This window comes from Syngnathus typhle, linkage group LG3, assembly GCF_033458585.1.
Source record: "Syngnathus typhle isolate RoL2023-S1 ecotype Sweden linkage group LG3, RoL_Styp_1.0, whole genome shotgun sequence".
In the NCBI taxonomy this organism is placed as follows: Eukaryota; Metazoa; Chordata; class Actinopteri; order Syngnathiformes; family Syngnathidae; genus Syngnathus; species Syngnathus typhle.
In genome coordinates this window covers 19,878,314-19,897,559 of record NC_083740.1, presented here as the reverse complement: position 1 = coordinate 19,897,559, position 19,246 = coordinate 19,878,314, and the positions used below count along the sequence as shown (strand labels likewise).

Genomic DNA, 19,246 nt, shown 5'->3' with positions numbered 1-19,246 from the left:
ACAAGCAGTCTCAAAGACATAGACAAAAATTGACAATTATTCTCAAAGCATCCCTTGATCTTAAGCTCCCAAATATATATGTATATAAGTCGCTCCTGAGTATAAGTCGCCCCCCCCCACCCAAACTATGACAAAAAACGCGACTTATAGTCCGAAAATTACGGTAAATACTGTATTTTCCAGGCTATAAATCTCTCCGGAGTACAAGTCGCACCAGCCATGAAATGCATAAGAAAGAAGAAAATAAAAACATAATTGAGTCGCATTTTTGGAGGGACTTTATTTGACAAAATACAACACCAAGAACAGACATGAATAGGCAACAACGATATGGTATGCTAAAGTTACATAAACAAACAAGGAACAGAGAACGTGCCTTATGCAACATATTAACAGTTATTCAAATAACTATGACATGACAGATTTATCAAACCATCTGTGTCACTCCAAATCATTAAATCCATTGAAATCTTCGTCCTCTGTGGAAACAACGCAGTTGCTGACTTTGGAAGTACATGCGGCGCTGAGGTCAGACTCATCGTCAGATGCTGCCGATTCTGCTGACGCGAACGAAGGGTAAGAGTGGATACGTAGCACGATTGCGGGAGGCTGAGATAAAGCATGGTTAGAACTGCTCTTCCAGTTCTAAGCCAATCAGCGGCAAGGATAGAGATCAACATGTTATCATTTGTCTCATCTCCTCTACAGACCAATAGTGCGCTGTGAAGTCATATGGGCAGACAAAGCGCTCCAAGTGATGCCGCAAAAAGCCGCAATGCACCAAATATATCCTAAATATTTTTTTTAATAAAAACCCGCGATGCACCGAGGCCAGAATAGGTGAAGTGCAAAGAAGCGAAGGGTTACTGTGTGTGTGTTTTCTCTCATCACTTTGCGCACATCTTTTATTTTATTTAAGAAAACCCTAACCCTAACCCTGCAGTCAGAGTCCAAGATGTCCTACTAAGCAATGGAAGCACCCTGAACCTTTCAGTCTGTCTTGTATGAGACTACAACGACCAGCAAAGGATTCGTTTAATCTAGTTTGTATATTTACGTTACTACTAACAGCTGTCGGGTGTAATTTACTTGCACCCACTGGCGAAGCTTTCATCACCAATTTTGATACGCACAATCACTGACAACCGGTGATACACACTGATTGGTTGATTGACCAATCATTGACCAAACATTTTGATATAGTTTTCAGGTATTGCGCATGAAAATGCATCCAGTACATATTTTTGTCAGGATGCCCATCATTCATAATATCCCAATGACGGAACAATAAAATAGAATTGTCACTGGCGGAAGGGCCACCTGAATTGTGGAAGCACTTGTCCCCTTGGGTGTGTTTAGATCAGGGGGCTTCAATCCTGGCCCTTAATATCCAGTGTCCTGCATGTTTTAAATGTCTTCCTGGTGCACGCACCTGGTTTAAAAAATCAGATAATCAGCAAAGTCCGCAAAGGCTGTCTAACAATTCTGATCATTTGAATCAGGTGTGTTGGAGCAGGGAGACATATATATAAACATGCAGGACCCTCAGAATTAGGACTAAATGGCCCTGGTATGGATCAAACCTTGAAGAATAGAATATTTAATTTATTTAATTCAGGGTTTAACCAACATTATTAATATAATAGATCCAATCTGCAGACTACAATGATTTAAAAACATAATAGATGGCGATGTAAAAGCAGCACAAAAATAAAATAATTCAAGGTTGAATACAAATTTTAAAGGCTGTGGATACTGTGTGCTGAGTAGTTTGTTCTGTGGCAAGAAATTATTTTGAATATTTCTTTTATTTATTTTAGGGTTGCATAAATTCATAAGACAAACGTTTCCATTTCCAGTTTTTCGCAGTTGCTTTGGTACATTGCTCAGATCAGAATTTAATTTATTGAATGTAGTCATCCAGTTTTCACATTATGCACATCAATAAAGCAGTTTCTCATTTCTTTGAACAAGTTTCAAATGCTTTGCTACATCCATGCAAATGACGATGCACAATATATATATTTTTTTAGCTATACAAGCTTGCCCAATATAGCTAATATAATGCATTGAAGTTTATGACTATGAGTTTACGGCTTCAGAAAAAAAATCCACCTGTTGCTGAATCTAACCTTTAATTCGTAAATATTACTAGGTCCGACTGATTGTAATCGTTATATTAGCATCATTATAAAAATCATTACCAATAAACTTGACATGTTTGGGATTATTTCCTAAGGTTCTACCACTTAGATGACTGTTTAAAAAAATATCTGTCGTTTAATGCATGAAGGTTGCTGCTACCATTTTGTTCTCAGTTGGCTACTGTTCAGCTGATGGAAATCATATCATGAATGTCAAGTATAAGAGTATAAGCTTGTGGAATGAATTACTAAAATGTGGGGAGTTGTATCAACAAACACGTTTGCAGGGTACACGCTATCAGATCAAACTATACCCAAGCACACTAATGAATTATTTACATTACATTTAAAGCTGCAGTAAATTATTTTAGGTAATTATTAGGCAGATGTCTATCAATTTACTTTTGACAGTATGTCAGATTTAACATTTTATTGAGTGAATATTTGTGAAGTATGAAATTTGTGAAGTATGAAATTAAGATTTGAATGCTAACACCCACTCAGGGAGTGATCCGGCCGTCCATCCGTTTGACGCTTGTTCCTGAATTGTGGAAAAACTCTGTAATTTTCTAAACTGTTAAAGCTCGTTGACATTTCAAAACATCAATGAGGCGACATGAAAAGAGGTCCATGGCTGAGGGGGTCGGCTCCAGAGACAAAGGAGAAAAAACCTTGGAGTGTACGGCTGACGCAGATTCGAGCGCTATTAGTATCTTGCCCTGCTGAGCGTTGCAAAACATCGCAACCATTTACCAGGCCAACCTCTTCCAGTGGCAGTCTGAGGGGGAGAGACGTGTTTCAGAGTCCCAGCGGTGGCCGCGCTACCATGTTCAAAGTAGCAGGATGGCAGTTAAACATCGCCAAAACTACTTGAAGTTAGAAGTGGCAATGAATATGATGCCTCGTGAGATGAAAACCTTCACGAAGCAACAGCTATTATGACGAATTTATTGGAAGAGAAAAGGCAATCGAAAAATATAATAATAAGCTGTTTCTACAGAGAACCTGGTTCCAGTATTAACAAGTTCATTTGAATGATGGAAATATTGTTTTTAAAAAATGTATAATTTTGTCAGCTCCACACCAAATTTTAAAAATCTCACTGTCCTATCCGAACAATGACTTTCAAGAATATTACCTGTCTCTAGCCACAATTGTTGGCAGACAGTTGTGGAATGCAGATGTGTTTTTCCCTTCTGCCACAATACTATACTTTAACCAGGGGAATTAAGCTCAAATGCTTCCACTTCTAGCATTGAGTCTCACATTTCAATTCATTACATATTTATTTACATCACTGCCCAAACGTTCCAGCAATTTAGAACTAGGATTTTGCTTGAAACAATTAAACATTCATGTATTGTTTTTTCCTGAGACGATACCTAGTTTACATAAGTCAAAATTTCAGAATTTACTATAGCAAACCTACATTTGTCTCGAAAGCTCTTTTGTCTCACACATCTCTCTAATTATTGAAGGAGTGTTTACATCACAGGTGTCAAACTCAAGGCCCAGGGGCCAGATACGGCCCGCCACATCATTTTATGTGGCCCGCGAAGACAAATTGTGCATCAAATTCGTGTCGTTACTAGAATTGCAAATTGTCTTCACTTTTAATATCTTTGTTTTTAATATATGACCAGTTTTTACTCGTCTGATCTGAAAACGAGTTTGTTTTGTAGCTGTATATAATGAGGTGCTCATACATTTATTTGGGTTGACAGTCATAATGGCCCTCCGAAAGAAGCTATGACTACAATGCGGCCCGCCAAAAAAATGAGTTTGACACCCCTGGTTTACATCATTGGTTGAGCACTTTAACATGCAAAATTTAAGATTGCCTGTTGCTGTGATACAATAAAATAAATCCGGTGTAATTAATAAACTACGATCCTTTGAGAGATTTGCCATCATGAACTTAAGCCTTCGAACATTGCTTGATGGATATTGAAAGATAAATATAAATACGGAATTTTGCAAAATGTTCCAAAATGACTATGTATAACATTATCAACAGGTGAATACTTTGACAGCTAATCACCCTAATAATAATAGAGATTATTTTGACACCAGCTCAGACTTTACAATTACTGAAGCAATAATGCAGATTTATTTTAGTACACATTATATACATAATACAAAATGAAAGTATTAACATTAAACATGGGAATTTTTGTAATGTACATTTCATTTCCAGAAAATGGGTATGAAAATGTCTAGAAAGAGACATACATTTCTCTCAAGATATGTCTAGAAGAGTACAACTCTTAAAATAAGTACCGTAATTTTCCATGTATAATACGCCCCCATGCATAATACGCACCCTAAAAATGGCATGTCGATGCTGGAAAAAAGCCTGTACCCATGTATAATACGCACCCACATTTTGACTCTTATTTAAGTCTGTAAACGTAAAATTATTTCAGAAAAAAGATCATCTTTGGGAACAACCGGATGTTATTCTGCCGGTCAGTATCACTGCGCATGCGCTAGCAAACTCGATAGCAAAGAAATGTTTCGGATTTGTGTAGGGTACATTGTGACAGCAAACGAGCAGGTGATCGAGCAAGCGTCTGATAAGAGAGCATTGTGTTCGTATGGAGCGTGTTTGAAGTGAACAGCAAAGAAGAAAGGAACAAGGCAAAGTGTTGTGAAATAAAGTATTACCTGTAATACGAATTTTGTTATTTGCTGATTGAAACTGCTAATTAAACTGTGAATTGAAACTAATAGGTAGAGAACTGAACTCTCGCTCTTTATATAGCTGAGTAGGGGTGTAACGATACATCGATACACATCGATTAATCGATATAATGCTCTACGATTTATTGGCATCGATGCTAAATGTAAACATCAATTTATATCGCCGTGTTTGACCTCGGACATTAGACGCGACTTTATTTTGAAATCCAGCTCATTGTTGCTTTCTTCCTCTTTCCGGGAGCAGTGCGCCCGGCGTTGTTGTGTTGTGAGCAGAGCAGGCACGTGAAAGGGGAGTCGACAACTAGTACGCGGCTCCTGGGCTGGTGCTATGGCTAGTGTCTAAAAAGACGAGGAAACTTGCTCCCCTTTAGGCTTCAAGTCATTCGTTTGGAAGCACTTTGGATTCCAAAGAAAAGATGGCTCAACAGACAAGACACGTGCAGTTTGTAAATCCTGCCATGCGGTGATCAAATATTCAGGGAGCACAAATCTCGCCGCACATTTAAAGAAAAAACACGACATAGAAGTTCAGTGTTAAAATAAGCACTTTGTATACTGCAATACTCTTGTAATTTCCTAAATAAAGAGTTTGCAGTACCTTGTTGATTTTGCGTATGAATTGTTATAAATCAGGATATTGTTCTATATTTTTTATTAAAAAAAATAAAAAATCAATCGTAGAGCACTATATCGCGATATATCGTGAATGAATCGCAGCAGGCTTTAAGATATCGGCAAATATCGTATCGTAGTTCTTTGTATCGATATTATATCGTATCGTGACAAAACCCGCGATTTACACCCCTATAGCTGACGTGTCTTGCACATCCGTTCTGCGCATACTGTCATGGCGGCCTACGTATGATATCCGGTCTGCGATGGAGATTAAAAAACAAACAATATTTGACAATAACACACCATCAAGGATTGCATCATCGCATCAAACGATGTGTCGTCAATTATGAATTTTACTGACTAAGTGTGTTGGGCAGGATGGCTGAATGCGATGCGCCATTGACAACAAACAAGAAGAAAGGTGATTTCAAGTTTTATTTCGAGGGAGATCTTCTTCAAAAATTGTTGTACTCATGCATAATGCGCACCCCAGATTTTAGGACAATAAATTAGTTAAATTTTGCGCATTATGCATGGGATATCACGGCAAATATGTTTTGGGGGATGACTGACTAAAAAAACATTTATTTAAAAGAATTATTTATTTACATAAGTGTAATAATCAGTTGCAACAGGCACTGGTCAATGACGTTATTCCAGCAAAGCTGACGCCTTAATTTTTCAGACTTTCAAAAGCACACTATTTGTCTGATGTTTTGCCATGACACACTATGGGCCATCAAAAAGCTATATCGTATATACAGAACAGGAAGCAATAGTTTAGGGTATGTATTAATACTCGGTTTAGTTAAATACTTATACATTTTTGTTTACACATAAGCAGAGATGATTTGTGAAGCAAAATATACCTTTACAAATGTGTTACCCCGCTGATACATACACAAAACCGATTGATGTTCTGTCTTTGGACAAAATAATCCCATTGACTGCTGCAGGGATGTTGAACATGACTTCCATGCATGGTTGTAAAAATGAGGTCTCTTAGAAAACTATTCACAGCAGTTGTCTTGAGAATTACAAAACTGAAAGAGAGACCACTTGACACTAGATTGCTGTAAAGTACACACTCTAGACACTAGTGCAGTTTGGAATCTCCCTTGTGCTCTCACGGGCATTTGCGACTCCCCCTGAGAAGACAGAGAATATAGAAAAAATACAAGTTGGTACTTCTGCTGTATGTAGCTTACCGATGTTGAGCTAATTTGTGTATGGTAATGACTTGATTAAAATGTGATTGATTTATGTGCTGTAGGTTTTGTATCAAATATTAGTAAACTATGTTACACCAATATTGATTGAAGACGGATAGCTTCATATTGAATGTTTGATTATCTATTAGGCACTGTGTATTCAATTTATTGTTCTATCTATCCATTGTTTTTCCAACTATCAACTCCATTTGACTTTAAGGTATTATTTAACCTAGTAGGTGGAATAGAGGTTGAACCCAATAGATCTGAATCTATGGCTATAATTTCCATTTGTATATTTTCACTTACTAATTGCAAATTCTAGCTATTGTTCATACCAAATGCATTCCCAAAGTGACGCGCATGCGCAGAAGAGACGTAACTCACAATGTAGTGTTTACGGGGGTATATATTGAAGGAACGAGGTCGAAATACAAAAAGTCCTGCCTAGCAACAAAAGTAGATATGCTCAAACCTCACTGAATAAAGTAGTACATAAGCAGACAAGTATGTTCACATATTAAATCAATAAAAAACAAACAAACATATAATTATACCTACACACCAAATCAATAAAGGAGACATATATAGACATTTTTATATATGGTAACGAACACGCAGTGAGTAAATTGGATAACAGATGATTGTCTCTGTCTTTTGCCGTGAGGCGCGGATAGCGCGCGTCCCCCCATTGTGGACCAAATCCAACAATATGGATGTGGATGCAACAACTTGGATGTGTTCTTTTAAAATTAAATCATTAATTAAATCTAAAACCTCGTTTTCCTTCTACTGCTCATTTTCCTCTCTGTTGTCAGCCATAACTGATGTTATTCCCGCTCCTGACATGCAGAATGGTCTCACTTTTCAATTACATTACATTAGGTACATGTGACCTGCACTTTCAGACTGGGGGTTTTGCAGTAAATCAGATACGTATCCCATCTTGGACCACATATGAAAGTGACCCAAGTGGATCTGAAAAAAATCTGAATTGAGACAGGTGCAGGGCAAAAAAAAATCAGATTTGGGTCAGATTTGTCCATAGTCTGAATTTAGGTAATTACCATTTTGGTGCTCAAAACTTACTTTTGACTCTTGCATCCAGTTCTTTCTCTGTGAGTTCTTTGGATGAGGGGAACTCATTCAGTGTTAATTTTGGTGTGTTGTCACCTTGGCCCACCGAACTAATCATCTCTTGCTCCTTCTCCTGGTTCACCTCTGCATATATGTTTATCCAAGGTATTTTTCTAGAAATTTAAGAAAGGGGACATTAGATTTTAGGTGTAGTCAGATGTATGCAGAGTTAAATTACAAAACAAAGAAAAAAACACACTGGTCAAACATTTTCCTTTCACATCAAGTCCAATATAATGAAACATTTATCTTTTAAGTCATGGCATATTCATTGATAATAAAGACGTTTTTTTTACAGAAGGATAATGACTTTAGCGCAGTAAGTATAGCACAAAAGGCACTTGGGCTAAATGCATTACACTAAATTGTATAATGTATGATGATATTCTCCTCCCATCCAGTGTAAAAACTTGGTTTCCTGACATGACCATAAATTATGAGTCAAGACTGTGCTCATTTGTGACCATCAATAATGGATGATATGTGAGGAAATGTACCTCTTGAATTTGTAGATGAGGAAGACGGCAAGGCCAAGGAAAACCACTGATAGGAGCATCAGCATAGCAGAGCTCCTATGGCGAGGGTCGGAGTCCACCAAGGGTGCTGTCGAAACATGGAGTCATTTTACAATCGTATATACAATGTTGTCCTTTTGTTTATGTAACACCACAATTGAGAGGCAGATGTTTATAATTGCTATGGTTAAATTATGAGTGATAGCTAGTAAATGTTCACAGTTCTGTTGTAGAACTACAGTGCGGAAAACATTTTCAGTTTGATGCAGATATTCCAATCCTGTGAAGACCAATTATCTGCTGTGGTTGACTGTTGAAGGCAAGTCAAAAAAAGGCAAAGCAGCTTTAGTTACATCATACTAAAAAGAACATTTCACAATGTGTTCCAAAAATGTATTATAAAAATGCTCTAAAATACCTGAATCATCGGTAAGGGGAAACATTGTTTTTAACCTAGATTTATAGTCAAGTCAAGTCAAGTTTATTTGTATAGCCCTAAATCACAAGCAGTCTCAAAGGGCTTCACATAGACAAAAAATGACAATTATTCTCAAAGCATCCCCCGATCTTAAGCTCCCAAATTTATAAAGCATTTATAAACTGCTTTAGTAAGCAAGATGTGAGACTGTTGCAGCTGTCCTGACCAACTCTGAGTCAAATGAACTGGCAGGCATTTATTGATGCTCAGCAAAATTGTCTGATTTGCACATGGAGTAAAATATTTGGATAAAACAATTTATCTACCTGGAAACAGCTCTAAACTGAATCCATTTAATTTACAATGATCGTGCAAAACCACTACCGATGTGATGTATTTATTTTCTGTCTACTACGTCTGATGGCACTGAGAAAACGTTTTTGGAGATATGTCAAAGATAACAGGAAGCGAGCAGCCAGTTCGAGGACCACTTTGCATGCAACACATCTTGCAAAGTGTTTTCACTTCAACATTTGTCAGTAATAACAATCATTTTCAACGTTTTTGTATTTACATTGTGCATGGGCTAGTTGAAATAGGGAAATTTGGTCACAAATAGGCTTTTCCCTGACAGTAGGTGTCACATCTCATCCCCAGTTTTGCTATGTGTCGAGGTTGCCATAGTTTCTGTTCGCGTCGCCCCTCCCCTCCTGTGTCACCTCAATCAATGTAATCGCAGTCACCTGTATTTAAGTCCTGTCTGCCCCTCACTCCCCGTCAGATCATTGTTGTCGTATTGTCTTGCTGTCGTCATGTCCTGCTGTCTTCTTGTTTCACGTCCCGGTCAGTCAGTCAAGTTACGTAGTGTTTAAGTCATGTCAGTTTGCCTTTTGAGTTTGCTTCAATAAACCCTGGTCCAAGCTGCACTTGGTCGCCCTGCTCCATCCGATCCGTGACAGAATGATCGACCACTACAGCGACCAGCGCTTGGACCCCCCTCCACCACCAGCTCCCGCTGTGACGCCCGATTCACGTCCGTCGTCCGAGCATGTTCCAGCGCCATAAGCTTCTCGGCCGCCATCGGACTTCGCTCACGCGACGCCGGACCCTCGGCCGCCATCAGAGAGCCTCCCGGCGCCATCAGACTTGCGGTTCGTGTCCCGAGGGTTGCCGCCGATTGCGGTTCGTGTTCTGGAGTTGCCGCCAATTGCGTTTTGTGTCCCTAGAGTTGCCGCCGATTGCGGTTCGTGTTCCAGAGTTGCCGCCAATTGCGGTTCGTGTTCCAGAGTTGCCGCCGATTGCGGTTCGTGTCCCTAGAGTTGCCGCTTGATTGCGGTTTGTGTTCCGGAGTTGCCGCCGATTGCGGTTCGTGTCCCCAGAGTCGCCGCCGATTGCGGTTCGTGTCCCCAGAGTCGCCGCTGATTGCGGTTCGTGTCTCCAGAGTCGCCGCCGATTGCGGTTCATGTTCCCAAAGTTGCCGCCGGCTGCGGTTAGGACTCTGCCATGGCCGGTGAGGCCATTTGGACTGGTGCGCTTCCCCCCTGCCTCCCTGTTCGCCATGTGGGGGTTTCGGTTTTTGGGACGTCGGGATCCGTCCCTTGTGGGGGGGGGTACTGTCACGTCTCGTCCCTAGCCGTGTTACTATGTGTCTCTGTCTTGGTTTCTGTCTGTGTGCTCGCCCTTCCCCTCCTGTGTGTCAATGATTAGTTTGAGTATTCTCACCTGCCTCTTGTTACCTGTCGTGTATATACGTAAGTCCTGTCTGCCCCTCACGCCCCGTCGGATCATTGTGTGTGTTGTTGTTGTCTCGATGTCTTTTGGTTCCTGTTGTCTTAATGTCTTCACGTCCTTTGTTTTGCGTCCCTGTCGGTTAGTCCTTTTGTTATTTCGTTAAGTCATGTCAGTTTGCCGTAGTTTGTTTTGCTGAATAAACCCTGCTCCAAGCTGCATTTGGTCTTCCTGCTCTATCCGATCTGTGACAGTAGGTACGTTAGCAAAATTGTCTAAATAGTCACAAGCTAAAATATATTATATAGCCTGGAACAAGAAGCATGAAATAGTAGGGGTGTAACGATTCATCGATACACATCGATTAATCGATATAATGCTCTACGATTTATTGGCATCGATGCTAAACGTAAACATTGAGTTATATCGCCGTGTTTGACCTCGGACATTAGACGCAACTTTATTTTGAAATCCAGTTCATTGTTGCTTGCTTCCTCTTTCCGGGAGCAGTGCGCGGCGTGTTCTGTTGTAAGCAGAGCAGACACGTGAAAGGGGAGTCGACAACTAGTACGCGGCTCCTGGGCTGGTGCTATGGCTAGTGACCAAAGTGACGAGGACATTTGCTCCCCTTTAGGCTTCAAGTCATTCGTTTGGAAGCACTTTGGATTCCAAAGAAAAGATGGCTCAACGGACAAGACACGTGCAGTTTGTAAATCTTGTCATGCGGTGATCAAATATTCAGGGAGCACAAATCTCGCCGCACATTTAAAGAAAAAACACGACATCAAAGTTCAGTGTTAAAATAAGCACTTTGTATACTACAATACTGTAATTTCCTAAATAAAGAGTTTGCAGTACCTTGTTGATTTTGCGCAGTGCTTTCTCAATTATTTTCTGTTACGCCCCCCCCCCTAGCAAGAAGAAAACTATTCGCGCCCCCCCTTCCCCACCGTGACTATCCTAACTTGTCTTGTAAGTCGTAAAACGTTGCACTGTCGCAAACGTCACAAAAGTAACAATGAGAGCGCCACTGCCCCCTGCTGTGAAGATTCGCAATTAAACTTTATTCTAGTACTGCCAAAAAAAAAGCCTGTTCCCCAGGGTCACACGCGCCCCCCCAGGGTCACACGCGCCCCCCAAGGGGGGCGCGCCCCACTATTTGAGAAGCACTGATTTTGCGTATGAATTGTTATAAATCAGGATATTGTTCTATATTTTTTATTTTAAAAAAATATATATCGATCGTAGAGCACTATATCGTGATGTATCGTCAATGAATCACAGCAGGCTTTAAGACATCGGCAAATATCGTATCGAGGTTCTTTGTATTGATATGATATCGTATCGTGACAAAACCCGCGATTTACGTACACCCCTATGAAATAGGCTTTTCCAATGACGCCATGATCACTTAATGATAAAAAATGACAATTATTAATCTTGGATTTTTTGCTAAATCAGGTGCAATTAACGTTCTTTTGTTTTTGTTTTATTTTATTTAACTTTCTTAATTCTGTATTCTTGGCGTTGAAAGAAATACACAATTGAAGGTTACAACAAGGCTGTCCAGCTCTGGTCCTTAGACGTGTTTGAGTGGTTTCATGGAACATGTGAATGGATAGGTAGGGACATTTACAGAGCTATGGGGGTGGGGGTGTTGAAAGAGCCAGTGAAAGATAGACAAACAACAACTTGTTTTATTTTGCATGAAAGCCCAATACAATTTGGTTAAACATGATGTCTGATAAAAATGTTCTTTCCTGAGGGTGTTTCAAGTAAGGGGTTACTTGATTGCCTGCACTAGGACCCATCTGGGGAGTCCATCCGCATCAAGCATCAGCTCTGAAAAGGGTGCGGTACAGAGACAGGATTGCTACCAACAGGACTGAGCATGGTGAGTACACTCTCCAAATAGGGAAATATAAAGGCAAAAGCTTCCGGTGGCTCCTTCAGAACACCATGGTTTACAGCTGGTCAGCTTTGGGAACTGGGCAAAGAGTAGCTGGAAAAAGGCGTGGGACTCCACTGAGGACAACTACGTAGGTTTGATCCAGCAGAAGTAGAACATTGCTGGCACCAATATGTACTGCCAGCAGTGCTACCTGATAAGGTAACAGTCCTAAGCCGCTTCTGTATGTGTCGTTCCTCATTGTTTGTCGTTTGATGCACAACTGTTTCAGTGACCATTTAGTCATCTGCTGTTGCGCTGTAAAAGACGTGCCATCACATTCTGCTGCACCCATCCCAAGGCCCAGAGAACTGTGAATCCAGCATCAGAAGAGCTGGGCTCTCCAACTGTGGCGTGGGTGCCTGCCATCATCCCTCCTCCAGATAGAGACTGAACTGACACCAACACAACGCATATTGCAAGTGGGAGTTAAGTTGGCTGTGAAAGAGAGGTTAATTTAACACTACGTGCGTTGTTTAAGCGCAGTTTTGTGTTTTGTCCTCATGTCTATCAAGAGTGTTTCCTCTGACGTCCATACCAATGCTGCCGCTGTGCAGTGCCCTGCCCCAAGCCACTGAAGACTAGTGGTTAGGTTTTTGTCCTGGACTACACGGGCTGGAAGAAACTAATGACAGTCATTACTGACAGCCTGCAGGACAGGCACCGTGGACAGAAGGACATGTCTGCTACTGTGCCTGACAACCTGTTACAGCCCACCAACAGAGCTCTACATATCTTATTATGTGAATCAGAGAGCAAAGCTTTTGAAGATGCGCTCTTCCATGAACACCGGTAGGGAACATGCTCTTGAACACTCTGCTCCTGTGACACTCTCAGATTGAGTGTACCCCAACAGCCAATGTTCCACTGGTGGCAATATATCTAGCCATCGTGAATTCTCCCGCGCTGTTGCAGTCTCCTCTGCCATCTCTTCCCTCAATGAGAGATTCTATTTCTAAAAAAAATCATAGGGGAGGTCTTGGACAAGCTCGAGAGGCACTGAAGAGATTCACGAAGATCTGTCTGGCCTTTGAACAACCCAAGTCTTAGTTTGAGATGGACAGCTCGACTTTGCGTTATTTTAACTGTTAACAATGAACTTTTACTGTTCTTTACAAAAAGGTTTATGCTGCCGAGGGGCATTCAGACCCAAATGATGCATTTTTTGCATTTGCGGGCTGCGATTTGTTCCAAAGGAAGTTTGAGGCACCAGAATAGGGAGAGAGAGTTAAGTTAAAGTCAAAGTCCCAATGATCGTCACACACACATCTGGGTGTGGTGAAATTTGTCCTCTGCATTTAACCCATCCCCGTGTGATTTTGATCCATCCCCTGGAGGAGAGGGGAGCAGTGAGCAGCAGTGGTGCCGCACTCGGGAATCAGTTGGTGATCTAACCCCCCAATTCCAACCCTTAATGCTGAGTGCCAAGCAGGGAGGCAATGGGTCCCATTTTTATAGTCTTTAGTATGACTCAGCCGGGGTTTGAACCCACAACCTTCCAGTCTCAGGGCGGACACTCTACCACCAGGCCGCTGAGCTGGAGAGCTCGTCTTTGTCCTTTCTGCCGTCAAGTGCTGAAACAAGGATTTGACAGCCCCTAATTTACGTCATGCAAACAAATACGCAAATACAAGGGTGATGACCTGGATAGAATTTCAAGCATCTCTCTTTAATGACAGAGCGCCACCGCAAATGACTGGATGCCTGTGTGCAAGTTTTAATGTAAGTATTGTAAAATATTGTGTTTTTACTACCATACATTCTGTGTGGGGGTACAAAAGGGTTTGGGTCATAGGGGAAGAGTCAGACAAGGTGGATGTCCAGTGTGAATATAAGTCTTTGTTTGTCAATCGTGCACTTATCTGATGTAAGTGACCGGCTCTTCGTTTAAAGGGTAAAATTCTGTACTTTAGCCCCTCTGCAGTAACGCAGTCTGTAGGGGAGACGAGAATTGATTTAAGCCGGTACAGAAAGAAGATTTGTTCCGAGTCTAACCGCTGTCCAGGTAATTAATCTATTGTTAGATTAATTCCGTCATTTCCGGACGCCAGTCCCGCTAAAATCAAACAAACCCAAGGGTTGAGTAACTACTTTGTCGATCTCCTCGATTGTGGCCGTTTCAGCGGCTCTCCTTTCCTATTAAGATTGTTGCTTTTGTTATCCGCTCGGAATAGTTTAGCAGTCTTTGTTAAGACCGCGGGAACTCGTTTTCACTAGCGTACACTCACACTAGCTGATCTTAAGTTAACGGTTTCGAACCAGATTCTGACACTCCCTGATGTCAAGGATTAAAGCTGTCTTCATTTAAAAAAGAACTGAACGGTTTAAAGTATGACTATGATAGAGAAACAAAAGAGATTTGAAGCATAAAAGATCAAAATAATCATTAATAGGAATTAAATTATTATAGAGTAGAAATTTAATGAATAAGCAAGAAAGAGAATTACAAGTTTCAATTGTTCAAAAAACTAACAATAATTTCCACTCACCATTCTCAATAGAGCAAAAATTATTCAGTCTCGAAGTTCTCTCGATTGAAAACTCAAAAATATAGTAAAAAGGGTAAGAGGCTAGAGGTCTAAAATGCTGTTTGGTGGAAAAGTCGAGTGATCAGTTCTCCTTGTTCCAAAATCCGAATTCTGTTTAAAAGAACAGGCTGGCTTAAATAATGGAGATGACGACGCCCGAAAAATGTCCCCTCTCTCCTGCACCGAGTTCTGCATCTCCTAGCCTGTCTTTGAGCTTAATTTTTGACTAAGTCCAATTTGAAGATAGTATAAATGCATTTTAACGGACCTAGGGTTAATCTCAGAAAGAATGAGATCTATCTTTGTCTAATCGGCGTTCTCGACCCACGGCAGTAGCCGCAGGGGCATAGCCCTGACGGGCAGAGCCCTCCGGGCGAGAGAGAGCGATACTCTTGGTCCGAACGAACCTTTTATACCAGTCCAGTTCGTGGGTACTATGCCTGCTTGGTCACGTACCAGTTTTTTCCATGACGTCATACATTGCCCTCAGATGACCCAAATGCTTCCAGAATAGACTGCACCTGCATCTCAGCCGGTCTCAACCGGATTCAACCAGATGAGGTGACCATGTTCTCACAGAAGTAACAGTTTTCTCAGGGATGCTTCATCCTGTTTCCCACTCCCAAATATTGTCAACTGTCCATCAACGTGACATTTGCAAACGTTTTTCCTCTGACTTGTGTTCCGTCAAACACCATTTTGTTTAGGCTTGGTGGATGCACTTGACAGAGGTCACGGTCATATGTGGAACCTCAGTCTTCCACCACTTACTTAGTATCACCATTAACCCTTTCCCGCTTCCTTGTCTTCGCTCACATTCATACATTCATGTGTAAATGGAACATCAATATTAGATACATGTTTGATACTGATCAAACGTTGTGACAATAATAACACATACTTTCAATTTACCACATAATCATAACTATGTTCGTGGATTCTCTTAGTTAGCAGGTTAAAACACAACAGTGTTTTGAATAATCTTCAAAACGTATTTTGACAAGCTCGTGACCTCTAGGTCAAGCTCAAGCGTAGGATTGCAGTCTTCCACCCACGGTATCACTGTCAGCCCCTTGTCCTTACTCAACTCTTAATACATTCATGCGTAAATGAAACATCAGTGCAATGATGCTGCTCAAGTTGCTACTAACGACACAATATTGCAAAACAAAATAAAACAAAGTACCGTATTTTCTGGGCTATAAGGCGCACCGGACTATAAGGCGCACCTAGAATGAATGGCTAATTTTAAAACTTTATCCATATATAAGGCGCAGCGGACTATAAGGCGCAAAGAATAGACGCTACAGCAGAGGCTGGGGTTAGGTTCTGCATTCATTAGATGGAGCTGCGCTAAAGGGAATGTCAACAAAACAGTCAGATAGGTCAGTTAAACTTTATTTATAGATTACAAACCAGCGTTCTGACAACTCCGTTTACTTCCAATATGAATAAACAGCTGTTTTATGTGATGTGATATTTCGTTTATCTTTTAACAACAGCAGGGTATAACATGTAGTGCAACATTTATATCACATAATGGAGGGGAACTTTTCCTGGATTCAATAAACATGTAAGAAACAGTCTGATACTGTTAAGGTAAATCAAACGTTAGCGCTATCACAATATAGTAACACTCGAAATAGTGCAAAGCAATAACAATATATAAATAACTCAACCTTGTTCAAACGTTAACGTCAAACGTCACACAACACAGCACACAAAATAAACATGTAAAGCTCACTTTATCAAGTTATTCCTCATCCGTGAATCCCTCGAATTCTTCATCTTCAGTGTCCGAATTAAACAGAGGGGCGATTACGGGATCCAACATGCCCGGCTTCGTCTCGTCGGCGTCGTCACTAAACGGGTCAGTGTCGCTGCTGTTGTCTAGCAGTTCAGTGACAATTCTTGCCTTCTTGAAAGCTCGGACCACAGTTGAGACTGATATATCAGCCCAGGCATTTACGATCCACTGGCAGATATTGGCGTATGTCGTCCGGCGCTGTCCCTCTGTCTTGGTGAACGTGTGTTCGCCTTCTGTCATCCACTGTTCCCACGCAGTTCGCAGTCTAGCTTTGAATGCCCTGTTGACACCAATATCTAGCGGCTGGAGTTCTTTTGTCAATCCACCCGGAATGACGGCCAGTATCGAATTAGTGTGCTTCACTTGTTTTTTGACACCATCTGTGATGTGGGAGCGCATGGAGTCGTAGACCAATAGGGACGGAGCTGTGTGAAAAAAGCCACCCGGCCTCTTCACGTAAATTTCTCTCAACCATTCGCTCATCTTTTCTTCATCCATCCATCCCTTCGAGTTAGCTTTGATGATGACGCCGGCTGGAAAGTTTTCTTTTGGCAAGGTCTTCCTCTTGAAAATAACCATGGGTGGAAATTAATGCCCATTAGCCTGGCAAGCGAGAACCACAGTGAAGGAGGACTTCTCATTCTCTGTGGTGCGAACGTTTACCGTGCGTGCTCCCGTTTTATCCACAGTGCGGTTCACAGGAATATCGAAGGTGAGTGGAACCTCGTCCATGTTGGTGATGTGCTCTGGCCGGATCTTTTTTTCAGTAATGTTGTTTTTGCAATATGCGCGGAAAGTGGCCAGCTTTTCTTGGTAGTCTTTTGGCAGTTGCTGTGAAACAGTAGTCCGTGTGCGGATGGAGAGATTACGTCTTTTCATGAACCGAAAGCACCAAGAAGGACCGCCTTTAAAATCGTTAATGTTAAGTTCGCTTGCTAGCGCTGTTGCCTTCATTCGAATAGTGATTGTACTGACACTTCTACTTGCTGCTCTCTGTTCAACAACCCACTGTTCGAGTTTGTCCTCCAACGTTAGCCGTCTCGCCTTGCTCCCTCGGAAACTCCGTTTAGTTTTCTTTACTTGGCTCAGGTCGTCTTCTTGCTTCCTCCACTTCCGCACCATTGATTCGTTAACATTAAATTCCCTGGCTGCTGCTCTATTCCCGTGTTCTACTGCGTGACTGATCACCTTGAGTTTGAACTCTGCGTCGTAGGCGTGTCTCTTAGTAGGAGCCATTTTGGGGTCTGTACGTAAACAAACAAATGGAATGAGACGGCGCCTCGCGCAGTCATATATCCCAGCATGCACCGCGCGCTTCTTCTTCTACGGGGGACGCGCAGTCATATATCCCAGCATGCACCGCACGCTTCTTCTTCTACCGCGCGCTTCTTCTTCTACCGCGCGCTTCTTCTTCTACGGGGGAAAATGAAATCAGCCAGCGGCTGCTTACTGTATTGATCCATATAAAAGGCGCACCGGACTATAAGGCGCACTGTCGACTTTTGATAAAAATTTAGGTTTTTAGGTGCGCCTTATAGCCCGGAAAATACGGTATATTGCAGCTTACTCTAACTGTAATTAACATGTCTCGTTCTCATTACCTAACCATGAGCATGGGCTTCCCTAGTTAGCAAATTAAAATATTCAAGCAATTTCAGAGTATATTATAGCAAAACAAAATAATATAACATAATCCAAAATTGTGCGTTGCTGTGCTTCAGAACAAGTCTTCATCTAATCGATGACTTTTTAAACTATTAATTTACTATGTTAGGTCAATCTGACTTTGGCACCATCTTCTGGTGAAATTTGGAACGGGAATGGAAGTTTACTGGTTCAACCAGCAAATGCCCCATTACCAATTGAACAATAGTTAATTTTGAAAAACCAACTTTTAAGTAACCCCTACTCGGGCCCCCTTCTTCAGGTCTTCCATGTCAAGCTTTGAATTTGGAATTTCATCTTAGCTAATTCGTCTGGGCCAAATCCAATACACTCTCACGCACCATCTTTTACCATCCTATCCACCATGTAACTCGACAGTTTAAACTTAAATTGCAATCTCTTGCGTGCTGTTTGCAATGCAATCGGTTTTCATTAAATGTAATCAAGTTTAACTAATGGCAATTATTGACAATAAAGCCAAACATTTATGGTATTAATCACAGTGAAGCCGAGAATTAAGGCTGGCAGAATCCACTGAAGAAAAACATGTAGAAAATGTCCATGCATATCTTTAAAATTAACTGGAATATTTGCGAGAAAATCCTGAAACAAATAAACGGCAAATTGTAAGCAAATGATTCATTCTCCCACAGCGTGTTTGGATCAAGCAGGATTTATTTACTGAAATGCCAGACGTACAAGGCACATTTTTGAAGGAAGGCATTAGAGACAGATGTGTTTTGTTTGCACAGTTTGTACTTGTGATATTCTTTTATTCTTGGTTTCTATCAATAATGCAGTTGGAGGTGTTACTAATTCCCTTCTTT

At 41.1% G+C, this 19,246-nt stretch overlaps 1 protein-coding gene across 1 annotated transcript in view; it reads right to left on the bottom strand.

Moving 5' to 3' along the window:
• Positions 1–5,879: 5,879 nt before the first annotated feature.
• The window catches only part of sorcs3a (sortilin related VPS10 domain containing receptor 3a), a 448,560-nt gene continuing 435,193 nt past the window's right edge, over positions 5,880–19,246 (bottom strand). Inside the window, exons 25-27 of the mRNA XM_061274950.1 lie at positions 8,308–8,413; positions 7,763–7,923; positions 5,880–6,610 (exon numbers count right to left, since the gene is read on the bottom strand). Of these exons, the coding sequence (XP_061130934.1) occupies positions 6,552–6,610; positions 7,763–7,923; positions 8,308–8,413 (326 nt within the window). The 3' untranslated portion in view covers positions 5,880–6,551. The remainder of the gene's footprint in view (positions 6,611–7,762; positions 7,924–8,307; positions 8,414–19,246) is intronic.